At 39.2% G+C, this 16,950-nt stretch overlaps 1 protein-coding gene across 2 annotated transcripts; it reads right to left on the reverse strand.

Moving 5' to 3' along the window:
• Positions 1-5,468: 5,468 nt before the first annotated feature.
• On the reverse strand, positions 5,469-8,542 carry SP5 (Sp5 transcription factor). Of its 2 annotated transcripts, none has more exons than XM_075178663.1 (2): positions 8,310-8,542; positions 5,469-7,422 (listed from the first exon to the last, which is right to left on the reverse strand). In XM_075178663.1, exons 1-2 carry the CDS (start codon positions 8,358-8,360, stop codon positions 6,349-6,351), a joined length of 1,125 nt encoding a protein of 374 aa, XP_075034764.1. In that variant the 5' UTR covers positions 8,361-8,542; the 3' UTR covers positions 5,469-6,348. The 2 variants fall into 2 exon arrangements, with proteins under 2 accessions (XP_075034764.1, XP_075034763.1); XM_075178662.1 differs by having other exon boundaries at positions 8,289-8,542.
• Between the last annotated feature and the right edge of the window lie 8,408 nt (positions 8,543-16,950).

Consider the following 16,950-nt stretch of genomic DNA (forward strand, 5'->3'; position numbering starts at 1 on the left):
GCTGGGATTATAACTTTTAATTATTACAATTTACATGTCTTCAAATTCATCATGATCAGTCAGGGCTATTAATTTTATTCTTGTATTGACCAATTATAGGAGCCAATTATAGGAACAGTAAGCTTGTGGTGCTGGGAGATTACTTAAAGAGCATTCTTGTGAACACTATACAATTCAGAGAGCATTCTAGGGATGACTATGGAACACGGAAAGCATTCTAGTGACTTCTATACAATACAGAGAGCATTCTAGCGACATCCATACAACACATAGAGCATTCCTGTGTCTGCTATAGAGTGCAGAGCACATTCTATAGATGTCTGTGCGACACAGAGAGCAGTCTAGAGTCTGCTATACAATGCAGAGAGCATTCTATAGATGTCTGTGCATCACAGAGAGCATTCTTGTGTCTGCTATACAGTGCAGAGAGCAATCTATAGATGTCTGTGCAGCACAGAGCCTTATTGTGTCTGCTATACAGTTCAGAGAGCAATCTATAGATGTCTGTGCAACACAGAGCATTCTTGTGACCACTATACAATCTAGGGAGCATTGTAGGGATGTCTATACAATACAGTGGGCATTCTAGTGACACATATACAGCACAGAGAATTCTAGTGATCTCTACACGATACAGAGATCATCTTAAGGATTAATACAGAGAGCATATTATCACCAATATTTAATGCAGTTGGCATTCTAGTGACTGATAAACAATATAGAGACCATCTTAGTGACCAATATGCAATACAGGGAAAATTTTAGTGAATACCATATAAAATATAGTGGATACTTTTGCCGCCCTCAAATCTCTGGTGGCTAAACATTGCATACTCCTACAAATCTCTGGTTGTTTTAAAATATAGAACCCCCTAATCCCTGGTAGCTTTACAAAATGTCCCATATATATTGCGTACCCCTCCTGAAGTCCCCCGGTCTCCCGGCACAATAGTGAGGAAGCTTGGTTGTGCCGGAAGTTGTTGTACCCAGTATATGGCTATCAGTACTCTGATTGCTGGATAGCACTGGCCATTCACCAATCAGCATGTCAGGACCTCACAACTTTATGATTGGTAAATGGCTGGCAGTATTCACCCGTCACCGTACTGGGCTGGCAGTGACTGGTAAGTGGAGACAGGCCCAGGTGAAAAATGGCTCCTTGCCACCTTAGCCAGCCTGTATCTGGACATCACAAAAAGCACTTCCTAATATTCATGAGGTACTGGTTCCTAGTGAATTGATATGTTACATTGTAATGAATATTAGTTCAGCCCACCAAATGGATGACGACCCTCTTGAATGATTTACTTCAGGAATATGCTGTATAGGTACGGAATACACCAACGTATCGCCTTCTGTAAACAAAGCATAACACCAGGGCTTATCATATAAAAGTACATTCTCCAGGGTTGCACATAAGAGTATGTGACAAGTGCAACCCTGGTGCATGAATATTACATACGTCCACTTTTATCCTTCCCATTCCCAGAGTACATTGTAGTTCAGTGCAAATACTTTGCCCATTAGCTCAAATACCTAATAAATAAACTTTTTGGGGGTAGGGATCTCCTTCCAGTTTTAATTTTCAGAGCTCTAAATGAATAAATTCAGACATCTATAATTCATACTTGCCAACTTTCTGAAGTTGGCTTCCGGGAGAGGTGGGCGTGAGGGGGGCGGGGCTCCAAAATTCGCGTCATTTTGGACCCGCCCGGGTGGACTCACCCGAAATGCGGGAGTCTCCCGGACATTCCGGGAGAGTTGGCAAGTATGACATAATTGTTGTTTTTGTTTACAATGAAATACAAAATTATGTTAATTTTGACAATTGTACCAATCATTATAAAAAATGCTCTGGATGAGATTTCTTAAAACTAGAGCAGAAGAAATTGTGCAAAAAAAGGTGCTGTAAGATACTGCAACAAAACATATTTACTTTCACTTTCTTATCTGTACTAGGATTACAATAATAATAATAATGATAGATAGATGGATGGATGGATAGATAGGACGAACCTGACTGGTTGCTGTAGGATTCAGCACCTTCTTTTTCTCAGTTACCTAAGCAGCAGTATACATAACTGTTTTCCATTATATCACCACCTCCTGCTGCATCTACCTGTTTTATAATAATCATGAATTAATATGTGAAGGTGGCCATGCATTCTGATTGTGAAAGCCAACAAGGTCCTAATTGGTGGAAATTCACAGCATGTATGGGCCTTAAACAGCCACTGATTTTTGTCAACGTCTCATTACGATCTTTTAGATGTTGATTGGTACAGCTGTAAAGTCTGGTCCATGATCGCATCTGGCCGTCTGTCCATCATCCACCCTTGCTCAGTGTTCCTTTATCCTTTAGGTACATGTGCGTAAAGCGTCAAGAAATTTGCTGGTGCTATATAAATAATTGTTGATGATGGTGTCTGTGTTCAAATCATATATGGATTCAGCTGCTCTGCATTTGTGTCGGTGGCCGGAACTGTGCATGTACGGGCACCCTATTAATTGATTTAGGTTAAATGGCAAGTACTGTTTCTATCTAATTTTTCTAACCATTCTGGTGAACTCACAGAGATTTAGGATTACTATCATCATCAGCAGCAGCTATTTATATAGCACCACCAATTCCACAGCGCTGTACAGAGGGCTCACTCGCATCAGTACCTGCCCCACTGGAGCTTACAGTCTAAATTCCCTAATATACACAGACACCCAGACTGAGAGAGACTAAGGTAAATTTTTTAATAGCAGCCAATTAACCTACCAGTATGTTTTGGAGTGTGGGAGGAAACCAGAGCACCCGGAGGAAATCCACGAAAACACAGGGAGAGCATTGAAACTCCCCACAGATAAGCCCATGGTCGGGAATCAAACTCGTGACCCCAGTGCTGTGAGGCAGAAGTGCTAACCACTAAGCCACTGTGCTGCCCGTCACTATGTTGCAATTGTAACATTGCAGCAACAAATTCACATTATTATTTCCTATTAATAAGCTTTTACTGACCATCTGCCAAGCATGTTAATTAGCAGGTGGTTACTACTACAGTCCAAAGGAAAATTGCTCTAACTCTGTTAAAGTTGCACAATCACTCTACAAGACTTCTTTAGTGTGAATATGTCTAGTATTGTTGAAGCTACACAGTTCATAGGGTGATATTAGCTGTACTTATGGATGCCATTGAGTCATACAGTGGGGGCTGTTCTGTCAAACTGAAGACATGAGAACTATAAGAATTTACACCCCAAACCAGAATAGGCAAGCTGCAAATACTGTAACTTACTTCAAAGGCATGGGATATTGATCTATATCATGCACAAACATAAGAAAGAAATATAATATATATATATATATATATATATATATATATATATATATATATATATATATATATATATATTAATTAAGTTTAAGAGTAGTTCATTTGTTTTTTTGTCTGCTAAACCTCTGTCTTTTAATATAATTCAGTGAATAATTAATAATTGGATAAAAACATGTCTAGAATTCTGGGTTAGCCTCTAATGAACATTGATACATAATTAATGAACCAGCAATTAATACCTTTGCATCATTAACTATCATTCTTGTTGAATACACAACTGGTTAAAACTCTAGAGATGTTATTGTACAAGAGCCCCTGATTTAAAGGAACATAAACCTACCCATTGTCAATATGTACTATATAATATTGTATAGATTTAAAGGCAAACTTGTGACTATTGCACCTCCTGTCATATTGAGAGCAATAAATATCTAAAACCTGGAGTTTAATATGAAAAAAGGCATATTTTACAATATACATAGAAGTGAGAATTTGGTGTAATATAAACATGATTGGAACATACACTTTTTTTTCCGTGGGGCTTGTGGGATGGAGCAATTTGTATTCCTTTCACAAATAAACATATTTATTTATTTTATTACATTATAATGGACAAAGGACCACTGACACATTATCCAGTAAATATAATTGCTTCAATTTACTGAATCTAAAATCCTTCTGCCTCGCTTTTTCCTAATTAAAGGCCTCCCTCCACCCTGAAAGCAACAGGGTAATGTCATAATTTACAGTGTAATCCTAGAATAGGCCACAATGATATTTTAGATGTAGCATGCGATCATTTACATAGTAACGTTTGTCCTGTCACATTGCATTTGTCTCCGACTTCGTGCCGGAACATGTGATAGCTAATTGTACCCACTAGTTCTTAATACTGTTAGGCCATCAGCAGCCACCGGGAGCAACACTTGTTTAATCCTAGTATTTCGGAGTCAGTTTAGCAACTTTTTTACATTCACATTTCGTCAGTGTCATTTGATATTTAACATTTATAACATGAAGCTTTTGCAAAATAATCAATAATGAGAAACGTATTGCATCCAGACTTGTGTTAAGGACTGTTGCTGTTTAGGGAACTAGTTGCAATGTTCTGTTCCTGACTTTTGTCTATGAAATGATCAAAGTATGAAATATTATGCATCTGAAAAGGGGCAGTTGGTACAGGGCAATGTTAGGCTGATCTGTGAATGGAGAGGTTAATATACGGATGTCCTAAGAATTACTGACACCAAAAGTAAAAGTGATACTTACACGTAAGAGGAAGGGATTGCTGGACGGAATCTGTGGTACCTTATAAATAAACGATAGTGATGATCAGGTAACTTAAAATATCAACAATCTACCTGCATTACTGCCTGCAATTTTTAAATTATTGGGGGTGCTCTCTCTCATTACCCTCATATGACTGCATGGTTAGTGACAGTAAAATAAATATCAGGGGTGCTCACCCAAAGAACTGGCTCCTATGCCTGCATCCTGTTTCTGTGCACCATTAACACAACTCCCATAATCCTTTGCCAGTCACAAAGCAGCTGAAATTCAGAGTGGTTGTATTTTGCCAACAGCTGTAGATCACTGAGAACAGTTAGAATTGTACACATATGAATTGCAGAGTAACTGTGGGCATTTCAGAAATATCTCCATCCTGCAAATGAGTATTTTATTCTGGGCATGAAACCATGCTCTGATACCCCTCCATGCTACCCTGCATTGTACATGTTGTTCAGTAACAGCTGAGGTGCGTAGTGTCACCCATCTTTCTGCCATAACAAGTTTCTTTCATAAATGTAACTAGGAATCAGGAGAAACTGAAAGAAAAACCCTCAATAAATAAAAATCTGAGGATTATTTTTAGAAGACTCAAAGTCTGGAAGTTATTGCAGCACCAGAATTAGTGACACCTACACCTCTAGTTCTGTTTACTAAAAGTCTTTTTAAAATGTACAGCAAACCTTATTTAATAAAGTGTCATTGATGATAATATTATTTCACTGTTTAGTTCAAGGGTAAATAATGCTAATTCTAGCCACTTCTAAATTTGCACTTCGACCACTGATGTTGGTGATGGAAGTTAATGAATATAATGAAACATTCAATCGCAATTTCATTAACTAATTTTTTATGACAGCAAATTGATTCATATAGCTTAACCATACCAGTTTTGTTTGTGTTTGTTTTGCTTCAATAGGTTAAAGAAATCCAACTAGTCATAGGCTTCAACACTGTAAATACCCAAGAAAAAAACAAATATGTTCTTACATTCCAACAAAACAGACAAGCGCATACCATGGCTGATTGCAGACACAAATTAACATTACACATAGCTGCAAAATACTAATCTCACAATAATGATAATATTTTATATAGATGTATAGTGAATTTACGAGTCGGAGCAAAATGTTTCAAAGTTGATGATGATGTATATCCAGAAAAATACAGTATATATTATATAAAATACCCAAAAGTGGGACAATAAAGAAGAAAAGATGACACACAATCCAAAAACAACATTGGGAGCTATGATTAACTAACTAGTAAAAGAGACCGTTTCCCTACAATCGGTTAAAGAGATATGTCGCGTATAAATTCAAATTCAGACAAAGCCAATTTGGCTGTGATTCTTTGACCAAAAGAATTCATTGTTTATTTGTAAGTGAAATCGTGTTGTGTCCCATTGACAAAATCAATAATGCATGTTGGAACGGAAGGGAGAAAAATCTGATAAAGTTTAAAAAAGACATTAAATAGTCTGCTGGGAATGAGTGTAAGCTGCAGAAAAAGTCTTAATATATTTGAATTACGGCATGTTAATTTAAAACCACAACGTGAGCAGAAATATACAGATCCATGGAGTCACTGGAGAGGTCCGAGCGTAAAAAATGGAAGATTTGTTTATAGTCAGAATCTGACCACAGGGATTGTGCTTTGAAACATTTCTGTTTTAACAGTATTCCCAGAACTCTGTATTCAAGTATATTGCACTGTAGACTAATCCATCAAGCCTGCTCTAGTGGTCTCTGTGGTGCTCTTGTTTCACTGTCCTCTCGACCACTTTAGTCTTCTTGTTTTGATGCGTTTTCACGTGTTTGGCCAGGTGATCGCTTCGCATGAATCTTTTCCCACATTCCGAGCAGACAAACCGCTTTTCACCAGTGTGAGTCCTTAAGTGCCTCTGTAACTCGTCAGATCTGGTGAAACTTTTGCCGCAGAACAACCAGTTACAGATAAATGGTCTTTCTCCTGAGTGCCATCTAAGATGAGCCTTTAAGTGTGAGGTTTTTCCATATACCTTCCCACAACCCGGAATGTGGCAGATGTGTTGTTTTTTCTTTCCAGGCTCATCTGGACCACTGGAAGATTGGCAGTTAGGACATCTGCACCTCCGGCATCTCCGGGCGGTAGCCAGTGGTGATTTGGTCTGCAGAAGTGCTGCAATTTGTGTCTGGTACTGTGCAAAGTCTGAATGTCCTAGAACTAAACTTCTCTGGATAGGAAACCGGTGATGAGCGTGAGGGATTGGAGACGGGTGAGTGACTGGAGTTGCTTGCTGGATACTCCACCAAGGGATGTCTTCCGCTGGATTGGGGGAGAGTTGCCGCGGCTGCTGGCGTATCAGGTTGGAGTGACCTGGTACAAAACCATGAATTGCAGAAGCAATGGGGGCCGCAGAAGCGTATGGAACAGAAGGTACATAGGCTGCCTGGCAGTTAGAAGACTGAAAAGCTGCTATAGGTGATGACAGCATTTTTACTGGGGAAAATTCATAAGGGTAGGAGGGGTCGGCAGGGGGGGTCAGGGGTAGTTCATGAGTTACAAATGAAGACTGGAGGTGAGATGAGAGCTGATTTTTATGAGCTGTAAGTCCAAGGCTGCTGTGTGCCTGTATTCCACCTGGAGAGTGTGTAGAAATGTCATTAGTCCATGGGTGGAAAATCCTTGATGGAGATCCGATGGTTGGATCATAAGGAACCTGAATAAAGTCATGACCAACTCCTGGCTGACCGATTCGACTACAGGTAGCTGCCAGAAGAGCCAAAGGAGAATGTTTCCCCACGTCCGGTGAAGCGCTGGGTGTTCGGTCCTGTAAATAAAGATATATGAGTTTAGTATACATGGGAGAACATTGCAGTTAACTAATATATAAATACACATCGACATGCAGGTCACTTCTTAAACTGTAGAACTGTCCTAATCGTGCACAGATACAGAGATGTATAAACAATCGAAAGTTAAACAATTGAAGGTACTTTTCCCAAAAGTAACTTATCATATCTTTTTTTCAAGTCTCATATACACAACATACATGTGTAGTAAAATCCTCAAACTTTAACTATGTGAAGTGTTTTACTGTAGGTATTTTAAATAGTGCTCTTTAAAATGCAGTGAAAAACTGCGGTGAGTTTAAATTATTGCTGTATTTGGTTTGTGAGCATTATTACCATTTTTGTACAGCTGTGCCCATTATATTGAGACTTTATAAAGGATCATGATAATATCCAAAAACTACATACAGCCTATTAAAATGACATTTACAAATGCAAACTTCAAAATGACTTTTCTATCTATTAAAGCCCAAAACGAAACTTTATTTTTGTTTTATGGTTTTCCAGCAATGAAAGCTGATCTATATCAAATCAACCTTAAACTAAATGGATATTGTATTTGCTACTTTGCTCTATATAATTATATTATAAAAAGTTTTAAAACGACCTAGTTTTAAGATCAAAACTCAACTAGACATATACATAAGGACAAGTGAGTGAAGGACTATAAATTTAGTGATAGTCATATATTAATAATGTTATTTCTGTGCATTTATTAACAATACCCTAGTACTAGTTGTTTAGGGTTTTGCTGTGTAACAAGCCTATCACACAACTATTACCAGTTATCAGTCAGCTCACTACACATAAGTCGCACTACTTCTTGTGGGGAAGTCGCACTAACCTGTGGGAAAGTCGCACTAACCTGTAGGAATGCCTGGAGCGAGTCGTTCCTTAGTACAGCGACAGCTGCCATAGTCCTGCTCCTGCAGCTGGGCAAACCCTTTGCACTGATGGGCACCACACTGCTGAAGATTCATGGAGGAGACCCCTTTAGTCACTGTCTCCCCACCCAGTAAGCCCCGTGTGCCAGTTTGTGTATTTGGTACTGGGGTCTGTGCAGGTTGATCTCCCTCCCACCTCCCCTCCCTTCCAGCAGCCTCTTGACTGACTGTAGTGGGAGCACCTCCAAGAATTTGATAAGGACTTTGCTGGGCCGCCAGCCAGTCACAGCCCGGGTCTGTCCCTTTGAAGTTCCCAGCTGCCCAATCATCAAAGCACAGCAGCTCTTTCACAAACGAAAGCAAATCCTTTGAATCTACAAAAGCTCCTACGGAGTGTTTGTTGGTCTGGATAAAAGAACTGATTATTACAGGGGGTGGAAAGGGAGGTGATAAAGGCGGGACAATTAATGAAGTAATCACTGTGTGGGAAATGTATATACACAAATAATTGGATTTTCTTGATCAAAGGGACCCTCAGCTCCTGGAGACCCTCACATTGGTTGTCCAGAAGTATGGACCCCCCCCCCCCCCCCTCCTCTGGGCTTTTTCTTTTTTTTTGTAATTAAGGATTTGTAGCAAAGAGACAATCTCCCTTTGTTATTTGTGCATAGAGATAGCTTTTTTTCCTCCCTCAATGCTCTTGGATGAATTTGGATGATAGAGTAATGTATTAAGCACTAGATTTTTTTTATTAGTGTTATTATTGTGTGGTGGAATGTCCCAAAAATGCCTTTACTTTCATAGCTATAAAGAGTAGCATTAATTAATTCTAAAATACTATCTGCATTTTTAACATTTGTAAAAAAAAAAAAGTTTATTGACTTGAATGAATTTGTGTAAAACAAAGTCCCATTAAATTAACATGACTTTTTGGGACACAAAATTCTACAAATACAATGTTATAATATTTTAAAAGGTTGTTTTCTTACAAAAGTGACACTGGTACACAGTAAACATGTCTTATAAAATCATTGTATAATAAACAAACACTCCTTAAGTTATTGAGATAATATAATATGTTAATATTTAATACCGCTATCCTTTGGTGATTTTTATTAGCCACAAATAGATTATCAGATAATTTTGCAGAATAGTACACTGACAAGCAACATTCTAGAAACATACTGGTAGGTTAACTGGCTTCTGACAACATTGCCCCAAGTGTGTTTGTGTGGTAGATAATTAGACTGTAAGCTCCACAAGGGCAGGGTGTGCATAATATATTTGCACTATATCAGTAATAATACCTGGAATTCTGTAAAGTTGATAATACCATCATTACAGTAATCATGTGGGGCCATCTATGACCTGTCAAATCAGCATTTTTCGAGCACTAAAGCCATTTTTCTCTCCATTTTTTCTCTCTTCTTATGTTATACAGTTTTACAGCACTTGTCTTTGGTCTTATGTTGCTGCACATAGATTTGCGTGGCAAAAAGGCACCTTGTAAAATGTGAAATATTTGCGCTGGGTGAAAGAGAAGAGGTTGAAAGCTTTCAGTATTCATAAAAATCTAATTGCATTTGCACACCTGTCCGATTGTTATAAACACAAAACAAAATTTTAAAATGCTTAAATGAGATTTAAGTAGCTGCAAGAGGTGTATTTAGGACACACTTCAAGACAGTCTCTGCTTTGCATAGTAGCTTTGCATAGTTTTTTAAATGCACAAAGGACCATAATTTTAACAGCATTTTTGTGGTGACTTTAGCCACTACTTTTATTGAGCTGCTATTCACTCAGCCAAGACACACAAGAAAACATAAGTAATTCAATGTAAAGCACTGGACAGCACAGTGGCTTAGTGGTTAGCACTTCTGCTTTACAGCACAGGGGTCATGAGTTCAATTCCCGACCATGGCCTTATCTGTGTGTAGTTTGTATGTTCTCCCTGTGTTTGCGTGGGTTTCCTCCGGGTGCTCCAGTTTCCTCCCACACTCCAAAAACATACTGGTAGGTTAATTGGCTGCTATCAAAAATTGACCCTAGTCTCTGTCTGTCTGTATTCCTGTCTGTGAGCATGTGTCTATATTAGGGAATTTAGACTGTAAGCTCCAATGGGGCAGGGACTGATGTGAATGAGTTCTCTGTACAGCGCTGCGTAATTAGTGGCGCTATATAAATAGATGATGATGGGTAATATGTTGGGGCTATATAAATATGGATAATAATGTTGCACATAGTTTTCCCTCTGTGCAGGCTGTGAATAAAATTAGGGAGTTGCATCTGCCAACTCTTTGGGCTAGATTTACTAAACTGCGGGTTTGAAAAAGTGGAGATGTTGCCTATAGCAACCAATCAGATTCTAGCTGTCATTTTGTAGAGTGCACTAAATCTGATCTAAAGCTAGAATCTGATTGGTTGCTCTAGGCAACATCTCTACTTTTTCAAACCTGCAGTTTAGTAAATCTAGCCCTTTGTCTGGTCTGTCATATTTTCGGACCTTTCCGAACCTGACTCCCCCCCAGATACATCATGCTCCAACCCAATGATGTCACTTATATCCCTTGTCATTAGGACCTGCACCCATTTTATTGTATTGGGAGAGGAGTATCTCACCTCAGATAAAGGCATGCTGGGGAAAGATACCAGATACTGAAACTGCAATCATACTTGAGAGTATTATCACAGAATCTATTTAAAGTTCTATGACAAGGATAATTTTATACAGTTATCACTTAACATTTACATAAATAATGAGTACAAAGGGAAAATAAAAATATAAGGTTAGTATCCTTTTAAAAACCACACTGTTCTCTTCTACACTTGCTGGAGTGCCGATTTTCATTAATGACTTACTGCTCCTTGCACCAAACTACATGCCTCTTTTCTTTCTGCTGATGACCTGGTTATTTACCACAGTGCTAGAAATCCTGCTGACATTATTCACCCTCTTGGACTTCACCAATACTTAATCTTGACTAACTGTGAACAAACATGTTCTCAACACGAGTGAGACTTGCTTCATGCATTTCTGCTCACCTGCCAGGCTGAAAAGGAATCACTGTGTCTTGACAGCTCCACTCTGGAAAGTGTCACACCTGTGTCTCAGACACTTAACAGCCTCCAAATCCTTCCTCCATAAATGGGACACTGCCTATACTAGCATCTTCTGCTCTGCAGCTGTATGTTACAAACATCATTGCTAGCGCTAAGCTCTAAGCTGACCTAAAATGGCTTCGCTCCCTCTCCCATCGACTCAATACTTTTGGTTCTCTAATTGACCTCATCACTAGATCAGGCTTCCCATTTGCTCTCACCTTCCTACTGCACTCATAACCTCTCACCTGTCAGACCTCAGCCGTAGACTTGAGTATAGAGAGCCACTACCCGGTATTAGCACTACTGAACTAGCAGGTGCGGAGTCTAACATTCCCCTGGTGTTCGCCAGGAGGTTTGGACTTCGCTGCACAGGACACGCAGGTCACGGTCCTACTAGCCAGTTGCCGGTGTAGCGGTAAGGAGTGTCAGCCGATCCGGGCCAATCGGGAATGCAAGGTACAAAGGAGAATCAAAACGGGTAGTCAAACAGGCCAAGGTCGCAGGAACAATATGGGGCAGAAAAGAATGGAGGATGGTCGACAAGCCGGGTCACAACAGGAGAGTGCAGAGGCAAGAGAATGGTCAGTAGAGCCGGGTCACAACAGGAATAGCACAGGGAAAACGCTGGAGTCAGGAACCTGTTACTCTGGCACCCTAATGGCGCCAGAGCCAGGTTTAAGTAGAGGCAGCAACATGGTGATTGGAGGAGACAGAGGAGAGGCACACTGCATGCAGAGGTAGTGTGCAACGGGACGGAGCAGAGCGCATGCGCCCGACAGTGGGGTCTGGCGGAAGCTGCGGCGCGCCTGTTGCTAGGCAACAGGGCGCCCCGGCCAGAGTCAGCAGGCGTCCATCCCTGTATGGCAAGGGAACAGCGCCTGACATCACCTGGTCTAACCTATCATCATAATCATCATCATCAACATTTATATATATAGAGCCAGTAAATTCCGTAGCGCTTTACAATTGGGAACAAACATTTATAAGACAATACTGGGTAATACATACAGACAGACAGAGATGTAAGAGGGCCTTACTCGTAAGCTTATAATCTATGGGACACCATATTGCACATTATACCAGCTATAATGCAAAGGTAAAAGTATTGAGTGGGTTGTGTGATCAGTCACACAGCAATGTTGGTCAGAGGGTTGTTGTCTTGTGTTAGCTGTGTAGAGGGTGGTAATAGGGTAACCTAGGGAGATTAAGATGGTGGTTGAGGAATATTATAAGCTTGTCTGAAGAGGTGGGTTTTTGGAGAACGCTTGAATGTTTGAAGACTAGAGGAAAGTCTTACTGTGCAAGGGAGGGAATTCTACAAAGTGGATGCAGCTCAAAAAAAAGTCCTGTAACCGAGAATGGGAAGATGTGATGACAGTGGAAGAGAGACGCAGATCTTGTGCAGAACGGAGGTGTCGAGTTGGGAGATATTTTGAGACAAGTGAGGAGATGTATGTTGGTGCAACTTTGACAGCCTTGTATGTTAGGCCAAGCACTTCTTCACATCCATAGATGCACAACTGACATGGGTGCACATTTTTTCATACAAGGTTCCAATGTATGGGAACTCCTTATCTCCAAAAATTTATCAAGGACCGCCTATGCCAGTTTTGGGAAAGGTCACTGTAAGCATCTGTGTGCTGCATTCACTTGCACTGGCTATCATCCACATAAAACCTTCTCTGGTAATCACTCCTCTGTCACCTATTCCCCCTATCAAACTCCCTCCTTACATCTCTTCTTTCATCCCTTTTTTTTAATATCCTTCCACGTTATTGTTTCTGTTTTATATATGCTATTACTTGTAATGCCAGTTTTCTCACATTGTTTTTTTATTTGTTTTATTATTGTATCTTCTACTCACTTTCTACTTGTTTACTTTGTTGTGCTTTATTATTCCATGTGCTACGTCACGTTTACACTCTTGTTTCTCTCCTGGGTATTGCCTGAAAAGTAGGCTTGTTTGTGCCTAGTCCACCCACCTGGTTACCAAAAGCATTTAAATGATAAAAACATACAACTTACTCATTTATCTCAAATTTGAATACATATAATAAATAATATGTTAGATGTAGTGTTTTCCATGATACGTTTATAATTGCTGCACAGTCCTTTTGCTGCAGGTAATATGATCATAGTTGTACAGGGTTCATTTTGCCAGGAGAGAGATTTTAATCTGGCCTCCCTGCAGTAAAAACAATACTATAAACCTCAAAGACTTTCCAGGGAAATCAGGCCTGAATTACATTGGTTCCTTTGAAGGGATTAAAGTTCCAAGTCCTTCCCCATGGCTTTATCCTGAGCTCCTGGTAAGAGAGTGAGAGGGTCTCATGTCGTAGGTTCAGTCCCTTCAGTACTTTGCTGTGCAACCGCTGCAGTTATCTCAACCTGAATCGCTGTGCAGTTTTACTTTTTGTTTATAGAAGAAATGCAGTGTGAATATAGAGGCTTCTGGGCCCCTGTGAAAAAGTCAGCGAGGGCCCCCAAAACCCACCTTCACCCTGTCTATTGCCATGTGTGTAATTCAGCCTCAGTTTGTGGCTATAGTGTATGCAGTTATCCTTCCATTGCACAGAAACAAACGCCTTATTCTGCAGACATGCCCTGTATTCCACAGTGAATTTTACCTGCACATATATTACCATATAAGTTAAGTTAATGTCAGGCTTTATTGGCAAGTTAGTATAAAAGTAAAATTATAGGAATGCAAATGCCGATACGTGCCGTATACAGCGTAAATTCGATCTGCGCAGAACCGAACCATACATCAGTGAACTCAAGAACATACATACTTTTTTTTATCTCTGCACTCTTTTTGGACTTTATATTCCACAAATGTATTGAACGTATCGTGCAATGTCTTGTCTGCCAGAGCAGAGATATTCATCACCGCACACATCTACAGATCCGCTCCTAGTTGAATACAGACGTCCTTATGCCTAAATTACATTAGTTTTGCACGCCTTAATGAATCAGGCCCTGTGTGTTTATCCTGGCCTGGTGCTGATGGAGACTCTGGTGTAAAGCAGCCGTCAGCCGTTGCTGCTTATATTTTGTTTAGTAGAATGTAGCCTATTTATTTACGAACCTACCTATTTACGGAGAATTGCTGCCCCAATTGTGCATGCTTTAATCAAGCAACGGTGTGCATGAATTCTGCTTTGAGACACACAATATGTCAATGAGACCATCCCCAATTGACCCTCTTACTCTGAGAGGAGATTCTCCTCATTTAAGAAAATTAAGTGGGTACACTTGAGAAAAAAAACTACAAAAAAGGACCAAAATATTAAATAGTCTAACAAATATAAAACAGCTTTTAGTGATCTTGTGATATATGCTTTCCAGTCCACCTGATATGATCTCTTTATTAGAATACAGATTTAAGATCAGCTTTACTTATCAAGGATTGTAAAAGATTGTAAACTCCTCTGCGTCATGGACAGATGTAAATGGTTAAATATTCTCTTTAAACAGCTGCATAATATGTTGACACTATATAAATAATTGTAAATAAATACATAGATTATTAATTAAGTTATAAAGAAAGTTAAAGCCTTTAAAGTGAATCAGTTGTATGTTCAATTTTCATTTGCATAATGTAAATATTAAGGGTTGAATATATAAATATATTTTTCTTATAGTACTTTACATAGTTCCTATTATGTTTGCAGAGCTTATTCCTAAGACACCAGTTTATGTCCTTCTAGATCTCTCCTGTCAATCTTAGTGATCTGTACCAATCACCTCTCACTACATTAGTTTGGGGCATGGCCTAGTGGCAAAATATATAATTGAGGGTGGGGTAGAATTTCATTGGGGGCATGGTGATAACTGGGTAAGGCTGCTACTGGCCCGGGGCAATGTTTTCGCTGGATTTTGGGTTTTTCACCCTTTCGTGAACAGACCCCATACTCTGCAAAATACTTTAAATGGTTTCTATAGAGTGTGAAGCAGTGGTATGTACCTCGAAGGCTATCCTGTGAAAAGCTGGTGTCTCTCATTCTCTTAGGGGCTGTGTAGCATCAGTGCAGGGCTGCCTCTGCTGAGTACGCTCCCTGCTCTGAACTAAGTTTGGAAAATACAGTCACATTCAGAGAAGCAGGAGGTCACACATAAATTTAAACATGGAAGATGAAGTCTACGTAATAATGCTGGGCCTGTAGTTGTAGAGTCACCCACAGCTTGAGAAGACTGCAGCTTTTTACAGGATACTGGCGGGAAGCCGGGTTCAGTACCACCACTTCTCTATGGACTGACCATAAGTAGTACATAGTTTCTGTTTAGGTGGAGAACCCTTTAATAGTTATATTAGTAGTTGGGTCAGAGCAATATTCTGTAGATCGGTACAGAGGTTGTTAATCTAGTTAGTAATCAAGTAAAAGGGATAAAAAAAGTGTAATATATATTATTATAAATATTAATTATTAATAACTATAACTAACTATATACGTACACATAATATTCAGTATATTTTCATGGGATGGCCACTGCTACAATTACATGGTTGCGGAACACAGCTGGTCTTTGGCAATGCAAAAAGTTGTCCTCCAAAATCCATCAATAATCTGAGAAAGTAGTAAACTGGTGTATAGAGTGCCCAGACCTTTGGTCCCGTACCCAAACATTTTATTACCGCACAAGTTACAAGACATTCTCACTAATAATGGTACAGGGCAGCATGGTGACTCAGTGGTTAGCATTGCTGCCTGACCGTACTGGAGTCATGGGTTCCATTCCAAACAGTTTGTATGTTCTCCTTGTGTTCGCGTGGGTTTCCTCTGGGTATTACGGTCTCTTCCAACAGTCCAAACACATACTGGTAGGTTAATTGGCTTCTGACCCTTGCGCGTGTTAAGGAATTTAGACTGTAAGGGACTGCTGTGAATGACTAAATAGGACAGCAACTGAGTGCACACAGGATGGCTGTCTCTCCTTCTACAAAATAGGTAAAGTGCTTTTGAGTCCTATTGGAAGAAAAGCACTATATACATAAGAAATGATCGATTGATTAATGAATTAATTATTATTATTAAAATTGCGTTTAACTCTATTTCATTTTCTTCACCCAAAATAAAGAACAATGATCAAATATGCCATTTTATATTTGAAATTATATATAGAATGTATTTAGTTGTAGTAATGGCAAATAGCTTTTAGTAAACTCAATGCAAATTTTTAAAATGAAGCTAAAGATAACAGAACATACGGCAAGCTATTATATTGTTAAGTACCTAAAATTCCATAAAATAAAGAAAAGAGTGAAGTTTTCGTTCATGAAGCACGGATAACAAAAGATTTCACAATGTATTTCAAAAAAATATACATTAGTTAATCTTAATTGAAAACTAAAATATGATTTGACCACAAGAAAACAAAAGAGAGAATTACCTAAATAATTACACTTCAAACTTGTAAAATATAAACGTTCTGGTATAATCAATGACATTTTAGCACATAATTAAAGTTATCCAATTTCTTTCCATGTGAGTTCAAGAGGAACATCTAATAAGAAGTCCT

The sequence above is a fragment of the Mixophyes fleayi genome, chromosome 7 (assembly GCF_038048845.1).
Source record: "Mixophyes fleayi isolate aMixFle1 chromosome 7, aMixFle1.hap1, whole genome shotgun sequence".
Taxonomy (NCBI): Eukaryota; Metazoa; Chordata; class Amphibia; order Anura; family Limnodynastidae; genus Mixophyes; species Mixophyes fleayi.

What these genes read in the sequence shown, in the direction of transcription:
- SP5 (XM_075178662.1), bottom strand. Translation starts at nt 8,360, where the DNA reads ATGGCAGCTGTCGCTGTACTAAGGAACGACTCGCTCCAGGCATTCCTA. An exon ending in TTAGTGCGACTTTCCCACAG is followed by an intron (nt 7,423 to 8,288) that starts GTTAGTGCGACT and finishes CTTTATTTACAG; the next exon opens with GACCGAACACCCAGCGCTTC.